Consider the following 15,041-nt stretch of genomic DNA (forward strand, 5'->3'; position numbering starts at 1 on the left):
AGGCCCTATTTTTGCATATTAGATCATGTGGTTTTTGAAAATTATATAAATCCTAAAGTTTTGCATATAAACCCTAGGACTTTGCAGAAAATTCCAAAAATATGTTTTCTTGTAGAACAATACCGCTAGTATTTGAATTTTACATCTGTCTTAGCAATTATGAGTATTTATTTCTATATTATTTTGTTATTGTTTAAATTGTCTGTTATGCGTTTAAATTTAGTAATATTCATATCATATCATAGAAAATTTGTAGCAATCCTATTTAGTAACATGATGCAACTTTACTAATAGTAATATTTACATCATTTGAATATGTAAATGGCTGACATTATGAATAAAGAGTTCGCTTAGCTGAGTTCAGATGACCGCAACTATTTCACTTGGGCATCGGATGTTCAGATTGTTCTTGAAGCGAAAAGGCTTTACACTGCCATTGGCCTATGACCAAGTAGTGCAATGGTCCCCACAAAAGATGAGAATGATCAGACACTTCATTTTCTTCATCACCACCTCTTCCCTACTTTGAAGGATGAGTACATGGTAATGATCAACGCTAAGGCACTATGAGACGCATTGCAGGAGCATTCTGAGCACAATAAGTACACCATCAAGTCTCCTACAGAGCATGAGTCCGGCTCCGTTTCTGTGACTACAAGCATGTCGGAGAGTACAACTCTGTTTTGCACCACATTTGAACACTTATGTGTCTTTGTGGGAAAGAGATCACAAAAGATGAAAAAATTGAGAAGGCTCTCTCCACTTTCCACATGAATGCGGCAGAATCTACATGCAATCACCATCAATCAAAATACAAGAAGTATTCTGAACTGATTAATATGTTGCAGCTTCATGAAGTTCATGATGAAGTTATAAACAAGAACTTTTTATCCCAACCACAAGGGAAGAGCAGTGGTCTTAAAGTCAATCACAACTCTTTTAAAGAACTCAATAACCACAATAAAAAGTGGGGGAAGGGAGGAAGTAAAGTGGTGACAGAAAAAGTTAAGCCTGGTGATAATAATGGCAAGACAAATAAAAAAAATGAAGCTATAGGGTGAGCAGAACCAGACATATTATAAATGCGATATTTGAGGCTATTAGTCCCGAATATGCAAAGCATCAAAGTATGTTGTGGAAGCATACTGGAAGAAGAAAAGAGAGCAAACATAAGCACACCCCAACATTGCAGTGGGGATGGAAGTGGACAAAGCAACAATAGTTAAAAGGAAAATACCTGATATGAAAGTTGATGATGCTCCCACGCTAATAGTAAAAGACCTCCTAATGAAGTATGCAGATGCATCTACTTTGCCCTCCTCCACTGTCATAGAAGATATCATGAATGATAAAAGTGAAAAAGATAGCTATTGAAGAATTGGATGGATATTTCGCGAACTCTATTTAGAATTAGAGTAATTAACTATTTATTTTGTTGCTGAATTTAGAAGGATTGAATGAATAAATAAAAGCTCTAGAAGAGCAAGTTTAGTTGCAAATAATATTTTTTCGTATTTATAGAATATGTGTTGCGCCCGTCTGGAGGAAATGTGCATTGTGGATAGTGAAACCACAAACATCATCTTAAGAAAAAATATGTATTTTCAATCTATTATAAATAGCTCTGAAAAAGTGATGACTGTCACTGGTAGTGATAAATGTATAATAGGTTCTAGAAGAGCCATAATCATCATACTTATGAGAACTACTTTGCACATCAAAGAAGTATTGTTGTATCCTGAATCGACAAGAAATCTCTTAAGTTTTAAAGACATTGGTGCTAATGGTTTCCATATAGAAACTAGTGAAGAAGATGGTAAGGAGCACATACTCATCACTGAGCGTGATAGTGCAGTAAAAATACTAGAAAACTTCCATCCATGAGTTGTGTCTTGTACTACACTCGCATTGGAGCAACTGATGTATTCACTATCTTGAAGACTGTATTTTGTAGTGCATAATTATTCTTTCTAGACATGATAGATTTGATCACCCTGGTTTTAGAATGATGAGAAACATAATTACTAACTCATAAAGTCATGGCATAAATGTGAAGAATTTACTGAGTCATGAAGATTTTGTATGTTCTACATGTGCTACTAGGAAGTTAATAATAATACCGTCTACCTTGAAGTTACAAGATGAAATCTCTACGTTCCTCAACCGAATCTAGAGGATACTTGTCCTATTCAACCGCTCTGTGGCCCATTATGGTATTTTATGATATTGATAGACATATCTGAAAGTGGTCGCATGCATGTCTATTATCTACTCGTAATTATACCTTTACAAAGTTGATTTCGCAGATCATACAAATTAGAAATAATTTTCCTGAGCATCGAGTGAAATCCATTAGAATATACAATGTTGGAGAATTTATTTCTAAAGCGTTCGATGATTATTGCATTGATATGAAAATTAATGTTGAACATTTTGTACCGCACGAACTAGCCGAAGCACTGATGAAAAGAATAAAAATTATTACTAGACTTTTATTGTAGCATTGTAATTTATACACTATATGTTAGAATATGTAGTCTTATATATAACAGATTTTATTAATTATAGACTATTCTCCTATAATATTTTTCTGCAAGAGGTAATTCTTCGACAATAATTTAAAGAACTGTCCAACGCCGCACCCTAATCGGATGTCCGAACGCTAACAACCCCTTTTTTTAAACAAACCTTGCAGTGAAACTAACTGCGCGTAAAACAAACAGAACCCGGTGATCGATCGAGAAAGCGACCTTTTGGGTTCCCGGCATGGACGTCAAACTTCAGAGCACTTGACTTCTCTCACCCTGTTCCTACGGGGCAACGACGCCTTCTCTGTCAACGTCAGTTCACGCGACAGGCTCGATGCACACGAACCGCCGATCACCCAGAGAGGGGCTCAGATCGAGCTGACCCGATCGCCACAGACGAGTAGATGAGGTCTGCCCGGCCGTGTCCGTTCCAGTCCACGCGCTGTCCAGCTGCCCATGCCCACTAGGCCACTATGCCAGCTGCCAGCCTGCCTCTACTCGATCGCGGATGGTGCCAAGCCGACACGGGCCCAGACCGCACGAAACGGCAAGGGCCACACTTCCGCGCGCGACCCGGTAAGCCGTCTGGCCCACGGGAGAGAAAGGGACTCCTCCCGCATGCGTCGCGACGGACGTCCACTCGTCGGAGGGGGAGGGGAATTTCACGAGACTTGGTCTCATATGTCTTTTTTTCTTTTTGTTAGCTACACGTATCAGCTATTAAATTAGAAAAATACAGTATACATCAAGATTTCATAAGATTTTTTTGGTAAAAATTCTCATAAAATTTCTTTTCGAGAGGTTCCATTAGAAGGACGCACATCACGTCGCGACCACTTGCTCGTCCCGGGCGTGCCGCTCAGACGATTTCATGCTGGCACGCCCACGTAAACGCTGTGCCAGGTGCGCCGATTGAAGAGTGCAAGGCATCGGCACCGGCGCCCGACCTGGCGGCGGAACTGACGAACGGGCAAACAGTTCGCCCTAGAGCGATGTACGAGCCTGCGTGTCGTGGGAGTTCTGGGGATCAGCGATTCGTGACGGATTCGACGCTCCTCCTGCATGCCTGGTGGAAAACATCTCGTTTCTCCTCAGGCTCGTCGCTTTCTTCAATTCGTTTCTGGAGAGTTCTTGAGGCTAACGTAATCGGAGAGGAGGTTCCACGCTCAATTAATCGTCAGGAATTCTCCTTTCTCGTTGAACTTTCTTCCGTCGCTAACTCAGCGATGAGCGCATCGATTATATGTTTGATGGCGACTGATGAATTGAGTCTAGATTCTAGATTCTAGGGTTAGAAGGTCTGTTCATGAATTTAATTAGAATTGACCACAGGGCTAGCTGCTCATGAAGGGCTGCTTATTACAGAATATAATCACAGTTTTTTTGTTCCACGATGACGCGAGATTTCAAGCAGCAGTCCTGCACTACAAGACGAAGATGGCGCGCTTTGCGGGCACGTAACCATGTGAGTCTTTTTTTTCATACTGAGACCAGTAACCATGGAAGTCTAGGACAGTTCGGCATGTTTAATTGTTTCTGTTGTCAGACGGGAGGAACGAGCATATGTAGAAGCCAAAACCACAGGAGAAAGGAAAGAAAAACTTTCCTCCCATGGACTCATTGTGCAGTCTTGTATTACGTACGTATTGTTTATCTTTTCGTTTCAGCAGCCTAGGCGTCGTCGCTGCTGTTGAGAGAGAGAGAGAGAGAGAGAGAGAGAGAGAGAGAGAGAGAGAGAGAGAGAGAGAGAGAGAGAGAGAGAGAGAGAGGCTTCCACTGTTGTTGGGCTTGGCAGCATCACTGTCGTTTCTTTTCTTGCTTCCTTTTGGGTCGGGTCCATGCGGACAGTAGCAAGCCCTCGCGCTCAAAATGTGCCTGCAGGCCTCTACAGTGATGCAGCAGGCCTCCCAAAATGAGATCAGCTTCTACCTTTGGGCCGCATTTTGCGCGGGGGCTTTGAAGTAGTGTGTTTCGAGGTGCGGCGAGCAAGTAGCAATATGGGCCCTCAAAATGGGCATCTTCATGCGTCGAATCAGGGTCCGTATGTTTCAGACTGTTTTTGTTTTTTTCTGTTAGAAGAAAGCCAAAAATCTAAACAAACAGGTTTGTTAGAAAGTGATTTTTACAGAAGTCTTCTGAGAAAATAAATTAGAAGCTGAGAAACTAGTTGAGAATAGTTTTTCTGAGAAGTAGCGTGCTGAGAAGTCAAAAAATTATTATAAAATCTAACAGCTAAAATAAAAAACAGTTTTAAAAAAAACTAAAAATACAGTTTTTCAAATAAGCTAGAAACAGAAGTCAAACAAACAGACCCTTTGTATGGCACAACAACTCTTACTAAGTTACCATCTGACACCACTATTCAGAACCTATCACCTGTAGGTTGTAGCGTTACCTTCAGTCCAGTGCACACTCGCACAGTGAACGCGCGTATTGTAAGATCGCAATTGCACCAAGGTTTTCGACGGTGGCTGCCCGGCCGGCCGGAGCTGCTGGCACCACCCCCGCACATCGACCAACAGTGTCATCCAACAGCTGCGAGCGAGAACGACGGGCACCAGGTGACCAGGGGTTTCCCGGGTGCCGCCATGGACGCCCGGCGTCGGCACGCGGCGTACGCTCGCACCGACGTTCATCGATCTTTCCCCACATAATCCCCAGCCGAGCCCGCCAGTTCCCTTTGCATCCAGGAGGGCAGGCAGGGGCCACCCAATCTCTTCCCGCGGCTCCCTTTGGATGTAACGTAGTACCTGCGTTTCTAGCATTGGTGGTGTTTGGGTTCTTGCGTCCGTGATGTGACGGTGCATTTCGAGCAGTGTTCTGAACATGGTGAGAGTGTTGTCGATTATGGCAGGTTGGGCGTTTCAGGCGAACTGATCAGCGCGTGGAAAGGGAGACTAAGGACGTCTCTCTAACATTTCATGACAGCCAGCTAGCTATAAAAATATCCATATTATATTTTTGTCTAGCTATATAAGATGATAACTAATACGAGGAGAGAGAAAAACTAGCTGCTAATATGTAGTTTATAGCGTGTTACAAGATATTAAGTTTTAACTGTCTATTACATATGGATCAGCATTAAATTATAAGAAAATAATATAGCTAGTTTATTAAAAGAGTTATACAATATGTTATTTATAGATGATATGAATAATTTTTGTAGCCAGTGATCACGACTATATTGTTGAATATGCCCTAATGGTGATTAATTAGTCCCTTTCGGCATCGATGGCAACTAGTCAACATGATTAGTGTTGGCGTTCAAGTTGATGGGTCTGTCCAAGAGGAGCTATGTAGCGTTAATTAGCAGCTGGAATCTCATCGATCTTCTCCTGAAATCATGGCCAAAAAGCCTTTGAGACTGGGATTGCCATGAGACCAGCAGCTTGCTTGCCGTGGTCAGTTTCTTGCGAGTTTTGATTAATCGTCGCCGATGGCAGGTGCGTGTACTTCGCTTTCTGAATCGGGGAACTCTTGCAGGGGCGATTGGGCGAAACACCTCGTGGTTCCCGACTGTGACGCCAGTGCTGTGACCGTGCAAACGCATACAGCTTTCAGCATTGGGGAGCGTGCAGCGAGCGAGAGCTGCCCCTGTTCAATTTCTTGCAACTGCACTTGCACTCCTAATTGTTGTTTCTTTTCCATGGCAATCAGATATATTTTTTTTATTTCGACTGAATAGTCAGACTCGACTATTTTAATATATCTTATCAATCCTACTTCTCTCACCATTCTCTGTACTACACGTCCACCGTTGCATCAAGATTAGCGAAAGAGAATCAAGCGATTGATAATTACCAGTCCGTACATCAAAATAATCAGGGGCAGACTGGTCTCGGTCTCATGTACAGTACTCCACCAACCATACTTAACGCAAGTGCATCCACAGCGACAGGCCGGACATGCGCGGATACGTGTCGTTTGCCTCCCCTAAGCTCACGCTCTCCCTCCTCGCATTCCATGGCCCATGCTCCGTGGCAGACCGGGTCTTTGTCTCCATAACTCCATTAAACATCGCCACATCCATGTTACTCTAGTATTCCACACAGCCCTTTAAAGGGACCACCTCACGGCCTCCTTCTCCTCCCTCCATGTCCATGGACTCGTGGTGTCGAGGGCAACCCAGCTGAGTATTAACTCACAGTCACAGTTCTTGTCTACCTAGTTGCACTAACTCGAGCCGTGCAGATGCGAAGTTGTGACAATTAGGTAGGAGGCTGATCGAGTAGCTAGCTAGGAGGAAAGCCATGGCGCTAGAAGCTGTGGTGTTCCCCCAGGAGCACCTTGCGTGCGCGGCCAAGGCGGCCGTGGCGTCACTTGGCTGCGACATCGACATTGACGAGCTCGAGGACAAGGGCGGCATAGTACTACAAGAAGAGACCGACGCGCTGCCGCCCGGCGCCGGTGCGGCCACCACCTGGGACGCGCCGCTTTGCCCGTGCTCCATTGCTCCTGGCGCCCTGGAGGAGTGCTGGGAAGCGCAGCACCGCTCCATGTCGCCGCCGCCGGTGCCGCCCGCGCTAGCGCCCGGACGCGGCAAGGCGGCCGCGGCAGCCTCGCGGAGGCGGCGACGGCGCCCGAAGGTGGTGAAGAACAAGGAGGAGATGGAGAGCCAGCGGCGCAACCACATTGCCGTGGAGCGCAACCGGCGGCGGCAGATGAACGAGTACCTCGCCGTGCTCCGGTCCGTCATGCCACCCTCCTACGCTCAGCGGGTACGTACGCACTAAGCATCCAACTATGTAAGCGTACCGCTCTCCGGCCGTGTATCTTCTTAGCGGCATGAGCCTTACGGGTCATGTCACCATGCCGCATGTGCACGAACGGCTTGGCATTCACCACCTCGTTGATTGTTGCTGTCCCCTAACTTTTACTGTAACAAATGTCAAATCCTGTTTCCCCCTGGCCGTATGCTGCTGCCTCGCCGCGCCATGCCGCTTTGGTTTCATATGTCACGGAATCTGTAGCGATCGTGTACTGCCTGCGCATCAAAAGCCGCACCTTCTTGTGCGCCACGCTCTTGGTTGCAACCTCATGTCATGCACCGCTTGCAACGTAACGTATGTCGAGTATGGAGTGCAGGGTGACCAGGCGTCGATCGTGGCAGGCGCCATAAACTTCGTCAAGGAGCTGGAGCAGCTGCTGCAGTCGCTGGAGGCACAGAAGCGCAGCACGCAGCGCTCCGAGCCACCGGCGGTGCCGTTCGCCGGATTCTTCACGTTCCCTCAATACTCCGCCGGCGCGACCGGTGTTGCTGGTGCCGGTGACAGTGCGAGCTCCGGCGGTTATCAGAGCGGCGGCTGCGCGGTGCTCCGGGGCGCGGCCGACATCGAGGTGGCCGTGGCGGAGAGCCACGCGAACGTGAAGGTGCTCGCGCCGCGGCGGCCGAGGCAGCTGCTGAGGATAGTGGTGGCGCTGCAGTGCCTCGGGCTCACAGTGCTCCACCTCAACGTCACCACCACCGCCGACCACCTGGCGTTTTACTCCTTCAGTCTCAAGGTAACGAAACCATAGCACTTATCGGCACTGCAATGATCAGCCATTTCTTCATGTTTCAAAAATTATTCCAGTCTTGTTTAAACATCTCGTTGCTTCTGTTGCAGATGGAGGATCAATGCCGACTATCGTCGGCCGATGATGTCGCGGCCGCGGTGAACGAGATAGTCGCGAAGATCTCCGATGAGTGTGTTAGTCAGTTAGCTAATTACCTGAAAAATTAAGGAAGTGTCATGTAACATTGGTCCGATGCTAGTACATGGATGACTCTGGCAGGTGGCAATTAGCACCATTGTCAGGGCACTGCGCAGTACTACTCCATGTTTGCGTGCAAGTAAACATGTATCGATTGGACCTGCTTAATTTTTCTAGTACACATCTCTCGGCACCAATTGTTTCCACTGATTAGAGATGCCTGCGTGTGCACACGGGGATCTGATGAACTGGTGGACCGGTTTTCTCTGACAAGTCAGCATGCATTCACCAGATAAGAATTAGCATGGATTATTCAGATTAGTGGGGCACTCTAATCCCTATTTTGTCTGATGACAGAATTGGCCCGCTCCAATCATCTCATGTTACAATCATCACAACGATCTTGTGTGCACTATAGTTCCAGATTTCAAGTTTACACTTAAAGAACATCGGTTCATTAATGCTCTGAAAGTCTGAAGCGCAAGTAGCGGATGAACTTGCAGGCGTAGTACCAGGGGTGCAAATTGGTGAATCTAAAAGTACCTATCGATTATCTTTAGTTCAACTAATAACGTAAGTTTTTCAAAAAATTGCACCCCTACGTAGCGCATTCCCTCCATCATTTTGCTAGTACTGACCGGGGCAAAAACTCGTAGGATTAGAGTTCTTTTCCCGGCCCCAAGGTCTCTTTCTTGAGTGTTGAGAGTATCAATTGAGAATCATCGATTTGTCCGATGATGAACAGCATTGTTGTAATGATCTAAAAGATGAAAACGACCTAAAAGGAATGAAATTCTAGTACATGTACGGACAAATTTATTTACGGAATCACTACAAACTATCATGAATACGTGGGTCCACGTACAACGATTTCATAAGTTATTTAAATGTAGGGACAGTCAAATCAGCAAAAAGAATGGAGGTAAAAACAAATAAACAAATGAACGATCGTGCTGTGCTTGCTGTGACTGAAAAGAATGTTACTAGGACGTGCATGCGTATGAACTGGTGAACCTGACATCAAAGTGTTTCATGCATGCATATGCCAGTTGTGCTTTGAAGTTTGCTACAGATACCTCACTGCTACAGCTGATAGCTTTGTTTTACGTCCTACACTACCCCTGTTCCTTCAATTTGTAGCCTGAAACTTTCTGGCCAAAGAGAACCTATATACAGAAGCAGAAGGAGTAGAAGTATATGCATGTCCGTCAATTACAGTTTCCTTTTCTTTTTAGTTGTGAATCAGACTGAGAAAGAAAACTGCATGGTTCTGCACTCACTAAAAACTGACGCTTCGTTTTCAAAATTGCTACACATGGATTTCTTTAAATGTTATTACCTTTATATCATTGTTCAACTTTTTATTTTTCTTGCTTCAGTGTGATGACTAGCCGCAAGCATATACATCATGCAACTGTAGTAGTATGACATGGAGTATGAGTGTATGACAACCGAGAAGTCGGCTACCAATGCAAATCGGCAAATGGTCATGTAAGAGGCCCCACAGATTTTGAAATCAGGCTTTTCCAGACCACCCAATCAAGGTACTTTCCATTGGTTACTTCTAAAATCAGACAAACAAGATGCGTCGCCTTCAAAGAAAAATCTCTGAATATCCATAGAGTGATTCCCCAGAGCTGCCTAATTGTGGAGAAATGCTCCAACTTGCCGCATAAGTCCTGCGCTGCTATTCTCAGTGGGCCAAGGAACCATTCACTCACATAATATCTAGGCCCTGGTGCTGACTACTAAACGGATCAGCCTGAAGAAAGTTGCAGAGAAAGACAAAGTCTGTACTTTTGGATCTTGTCTTGATCAGGCTATGACATTATACATTCCCTTGTCTATAAGCAAGCAATATGGTAGAGAATAGGGCTACATGGAGGAAGCACATGCCGGGTGCATGCACAAATTCTGGGCGTAACTGAACCCATATGAACCAACGTAACATCAGATTAGGTCCTCAGAATAGAACAATTGCGATGTCTAAAAGGAATCATTAGGTCCTAGTGGTCCACAGCATTTCCGATCCAATAGAGGAACATGCCAATGGCATTACCATCAGAAGGATCTCCGGCATCTGATACACGGTGGGGCTGGAGACACGGTATAAAAATTCTGGAGGAGAATGGTGTACGTGTCTCAGAGGATAAGCTTAAATTGTTAGACAACGTACGCCTCAATGATTAAACTTAGGTTCAGTTTCATATTACGCAGATATATAGTGGACAAGCTTGATCCATCAGATATTTGCATGAATATATGTCATATTAATGCTGAATTTCCATCTTCATTCAGTTATCAGCATGTTTAAAGACCATGTGATGGTGTGAGGCACTTTTTTTTTGGTGGGGGGGGGGGGGACTAGTGTTTCAGCAGATATTCAAGTGATCTGAACTGAGATAGGAATCAGTTAAAGATGCAAATCGATAGGTATATGCTTGAACCTCCAACTAGATTGGGAATTAATTATATCTTAGTGGTCTAACATACCTGTTTCTTTTCAGAAATTAAGCAGTCCACATGATTAACCATATGCAGCCATAAATAAACATACTTCAGATAATACGTCTTACCTACCATACGATACCAAGAGCTCGATGGATCACCATCTGTATATATTATTTTGCTCAACAGGTCTATTAGTGTAGCGCGCCATCACCTGTCTGTACCATTGGATGATCAGTATCGACAAGCAGGTCAAACAGTTCATCTGCTGCGGCATCAAAGACTCGTCAGGGCATCGCCAGAGATAAAGCTACCTACCTTGCTCCCTTCAAGTGATTCCTGTACTGCACTGCATCGCCCCATCACATAAAACATCATTGCAAAACAAAAGACGATTGGCCAGTATGGACTGTGTTCGCAATTAAAAAAAAAGACAGTAGGGGGCTGACTGAAATGGTGAAGCCCGAAGGTACCAGTTGGCACTTGTATACTGAGATCGGCAACAATATTATCGTAGTAGGTGCTGCCATGGACCATTCAGGACTGCTCTGCAAAGTGTGTGCCAGGGAATATTGTCACATTCAATTGTGGATTGGCAGCCTCGTGCAACAGTAGCCTATGAGATAGTGAGAGCAAATGCAGCTCGCAGAGAGATGAGCAACTGTTGTTCATTTATGTAACTGTGTAAAGAGATGGCGCTGGGATTCGAGCCTCTCGATGGAACAGTGGAAGCAGATGCGTAATTCTGATGGAAAAGTTACGTCGATTGAATTGCACGAAGCGGTAAACGCGGCTCATTTCTCCCCATCCCCAGTTGTTGAACCGAGAACTGATGGACAATGTGGGGATCCAGTATGCTGTATGCAACTGTATTCAGAAGTAAGAACGGGATAGATGAGTGAGTGGCGTATAATAAATCATCGCAATAATATCAAAAAAATGAAGCCCAAGGATAAGCTTCGATTCAAGTAGTTAAGAGCTTAAATACTGTTCTAGTATTTCACCTCGAACTGCTTGAATTATTGCCAAGTCTTCCTTCAAAAACTTACTGTTTGTCACAATTAGCAGTCTAACACATTCCTAGTAGTAGTACTTGTGGTATTCATGCATACAATTACAGTTTAACTGCTTGCTGTGTGCGTAAGTCTGTATATACGTACTATCATCATGCAAATTGAGTTTTTATTCCGTGACGGACACAATCTCATCTTTCAGAATTCCCAGACAACAACTGAAAAAGGCCGTTGGCGTCTGGACGCCCAGCCGAGCCGGCTCTAAGCCTCTAGGTGGGCCGGACTTGACTAGACGGGCCCCGAAAAGAAGACTGTCCTGGTCTAAAGTCCCACGTGACCAAGATGGCGGCTGCCAGGGCCGTCCAGATTCCAGAAAGAGGAAACAGTGAAACGCAGCGCCGCTCCGTGTCAGCGAGCCAAGCGGGGAGTTTTTTTTTAAATAAATAAATTTATGATAATAATATTTATACAAATAGACGTCTACCGTTTTTAAAAAGATCGTAGCTCTTTCAAACGGCGATAAGGATACAACGGTATTAGCGTCACCCCTTACTGCCGTCTCAGATGGTGGGTAGAGCCCACCTCCAAGCATCGTCTGCTAATTAGGTTTCTAAAAAATTATCAAAAATTGAGATCCAAAATCCACAGATAAAAAACAGTAAGACTTCACCACACTGTCTCTCTCTGCTCTCCTCTCCTCTCTTTCTTTTTTTTCTAAGTTTAAATGACTATTTTATAATGTGAGGACAATGGAGGTGAAAGCAGAGGCTAATCATTCCCTGAGAGTGCAAGTATGGGAGGCTAACCGGTTACTGAAAAGGCAGTAAGGGGGCTACTTGTTCTCTCAGTGGGCGTTAAGTGGCGGTACAGCTGGCACGACCGACGGGTGTGAAGGTGGGTCCTACCTACTTTTTGAGAGAGCGATAAGAAGTGATAATGCTATCGTGATATTTTTACTGTCCTCTGAAAAGATCATAACACTCGTAAAAGACGGTAGACATCTATTTATACAAATATTAATCTTAAAAGTTTGTTTATTTAAATATTACTAATAAAAATAAAAAAAAACTCGCCAAGCGGGCGCGCGGCCACAGCCCACGGGCCACACTACGCTCGCGTGTTCGTTCCTATTTCCAACCCACCTGTATCAGTACACTTCCGCACGCGGGCTGACGGGCCACACGTCGGTCCTCGCGGAATGACTGACTGGCTGGTGCTCGCTGGCAGCAACGCAAGTACGCGACGCACGCCGCGGGCGGCAGCTGGAGCGCCCGGCAGGCGCCGCTGATTCGAGACGTCGCGGAGTCGCATGATGAGGAGGGCAGCGCGTTCGGCTGCCGCGCGCTCCCGGCGCAACGTCCGGCAGGTGGATCGTAACATCCGCGCGCGCTTCCGCCGGCAGGTCGACCGGCAACCATTGCGCATCTGGGGCCCTCGCTGCTTCCATTTGCACTGCACAGCCGCCGCCGTTTCCTTTCTTTTTTTCCGGAGGAAAATCCGCCGCCGTTTCGTCCCCTCGACGGTGAACCAAAGGAGGTGGTCTTCGTATCGTTTCCTGTCTTGAGCCTTGAGCTTCGACAGTAGCACACTTCTTTTGGTTAGTTTAACCAAAGCTGCACACCATTAGACCAGCACGGTTACTAGACCAAACGAGTAAAGCTGCACGGCAATAGCCAGAAAGTTCGGCCGGTTGTTTAACCGTAAAACAGAAAGGAATCACAGCGATTAGAAATTGAGCACTTGCGTTATAGCTGAGCTGAATGGACTACTCGCGAGGTATGCTTTACGCTCAAAAGCAGGAAAAGCCAAAATGGGTTGTTAGCATACACGAATCTGAAAAACTGTTGAGCAAGAATTTGTACTCCATAAACATGACAATCGATTTAGCTTATGAATGCTACGTAAAAGCGACCAACCGGCAAACGCTAGGCTCACTTAACAAAGATCACCGAGAAACTTTACGCGCCTTGGGGTTTGAGGCCTTGTGAGTTTGGGTCTAATATTCCGGTGCTCTTCGTTCTCTCAAGTCTGAACCAAGAACCGCTCAAAAAGGGAAGTCTGAACTGGAGAAAGGAAACACAGGAAGAGTTGTGATCCAGAAATGTAAATACTACATCTATTATCTTTTAGATGTCGTTTTAGCCTTTGACACATAGAACAAGTTTGCAATAAATTTTTTCATGTATGACATGTTTATCAATGTCGATTTCTCCCACATTAAGTCAATAGCACTTAAGCCAACAATCTACCACACTTATTAAATTGAAACTCTATTTTACAATACCCTTTAATACGAGCACTCTAGTAAAATACCACATTAAAAATCTAAAACGACATCTAGTTGAGAACAAAATCAAATTCCTAAAACGACATTTACTTAGGAACGGAGGTAGTATATGCTGTCGTTACTTTATAGCATAGGCGAAAAAAACTTTATGGGTATGTAACTTTGATTAGAACATGGATTTGGGTGTTTTTAAAGCTCTCACATGATTTTAGCGCATTCGAAGTACGAGGTACGACTCTGAGTCCAACCTAATCAGTCCATGTTGGTAGGCAGAAGACGAGTTTCCAAGATGCCGTCCTTCGTTACCTCAGTTTGATAACTTTTTTTTTTTAAATGAAACCTCAGTTTAATAACGTCTCAAGTCCTGATCATCCGCCTCTCAATGCGACCCCTGAAGACACAGCAAACATTTCCATTCTGCCTTCTAATCAGGGTCTAATCTCATTGTCCTTCACTAACAATAAAAAAATGTTCGGGTCGAGTCTTGCTAATCAATGAGGTAAATGTACCATATATGTTCATTATCTGTTAGACACTCATTGGTGTGATTCAAATTAAATCCTTTCACGCAGATGAAGACATGTCTTGCCATCTTGAAACGTCCTCGATATGCAAGTGTGAAGTCATTTTCAAAAGGGTAGGTGGCTTAACCCAGATGATCTCCATGTGAAGAAGCAAATCTGATGCCACAACGCCGGCCCAAGCAGACTCAATCAGATTCACTTCACTTTGGACGTTTATCATATGAAAAGATATCGCACCTAAAAGATAAAATAGGTGAAGTTCCATCTGAGCCACTCCTTTCAGATCCAATGTTGGAGAATAGTTCTGAGAATCTGCAAATGGAAAGACACGATGCAGCCTAGTGGAGTGAGATAGTGGATATGAGAGGAGATAAATATGCTACAAAATCTGTGAACGGTGATGAACACACGAACTCCAAAGGATGGATGCTGACACAAAGTCCTGTTATCATGATGGAAAACTTGTTCATGGAACTTCATCATGAGAACAGACAGAGCCTGAACAATCGCCGTTCTATCACCGAAAGTATTTCATTTCCTCATAGGT

General features: G+C 44.8%; 1 protein-coding gene across 1 annotated transcript; it reads left to right on the plus strand.

Moving 5' to 3' along the window:
* The first annotated feature begins 6,431 nt into the window (after nucleotides 1-6,431).
* LOC133921185 (transcription factor bHLH94-like) lies at nucleotides 6,432-8,589 on the plus strand. The gene is made up of 3 exons (XM_062365960.1): nucleotides 6,432-7,246; nucleotides 7,614-8,030; nucleotides 8,135-8,589. Exons 1-3 carry the CDS (start codon nucleotides 6,779-6,781, stop codon nucleotides 8,249-8,251), a joined length of 1,002 nt encoding a protein of 333 aa, XP_062221944.1. The 5' UTR covers nucleotides 6,432-6,778; the 3' UTR covers nucleotides 8,252-8,589.
* The last annotated feature ends 6,452 nt before the right edge of the window (nucleotides 8,590-15,041 follow it).

The sequence above is a fragment of the Phragmites australis genome, chromosome 6 (assembly GCF_958298935.1).
Source record: "Phragmites australis chromosome 6, lpPhrAust1.1, whole genome shotgun sequence".
In the NCBI taxonomy this organism is placed as follows: Eukaryota; Viridiplantae; Streptophyta; class Magnoliopsida; order Poales; family Poaceae; genus Phragmites; species Phragmites australis.

Bases quoted from the DNA above. Each gene is read 5' to 3' on its own strand.
- LOC133921185 (XM_062365960.1), top strand. From the start codon at position 6,779: ATGGCGCTAGAAGCTGTGGTGTTCCCCCAGGAGCACCTTGCGTGCGCG. The intron at 7,247-7,613 runs GTACGTACGCAC...TATGGAGTGCAG, and splicing joins CACCCTCCTACGCTCAGCGG to GGTGACCAGGCGTCGATCGT. The intron at 8,031-8,134 runs GTAACGAAACCA...CTTCTGTTGCAG, and splicing joins TTTACTCCTTCAGTCTCAAG to ATGGAGGATCAATGCCGACT.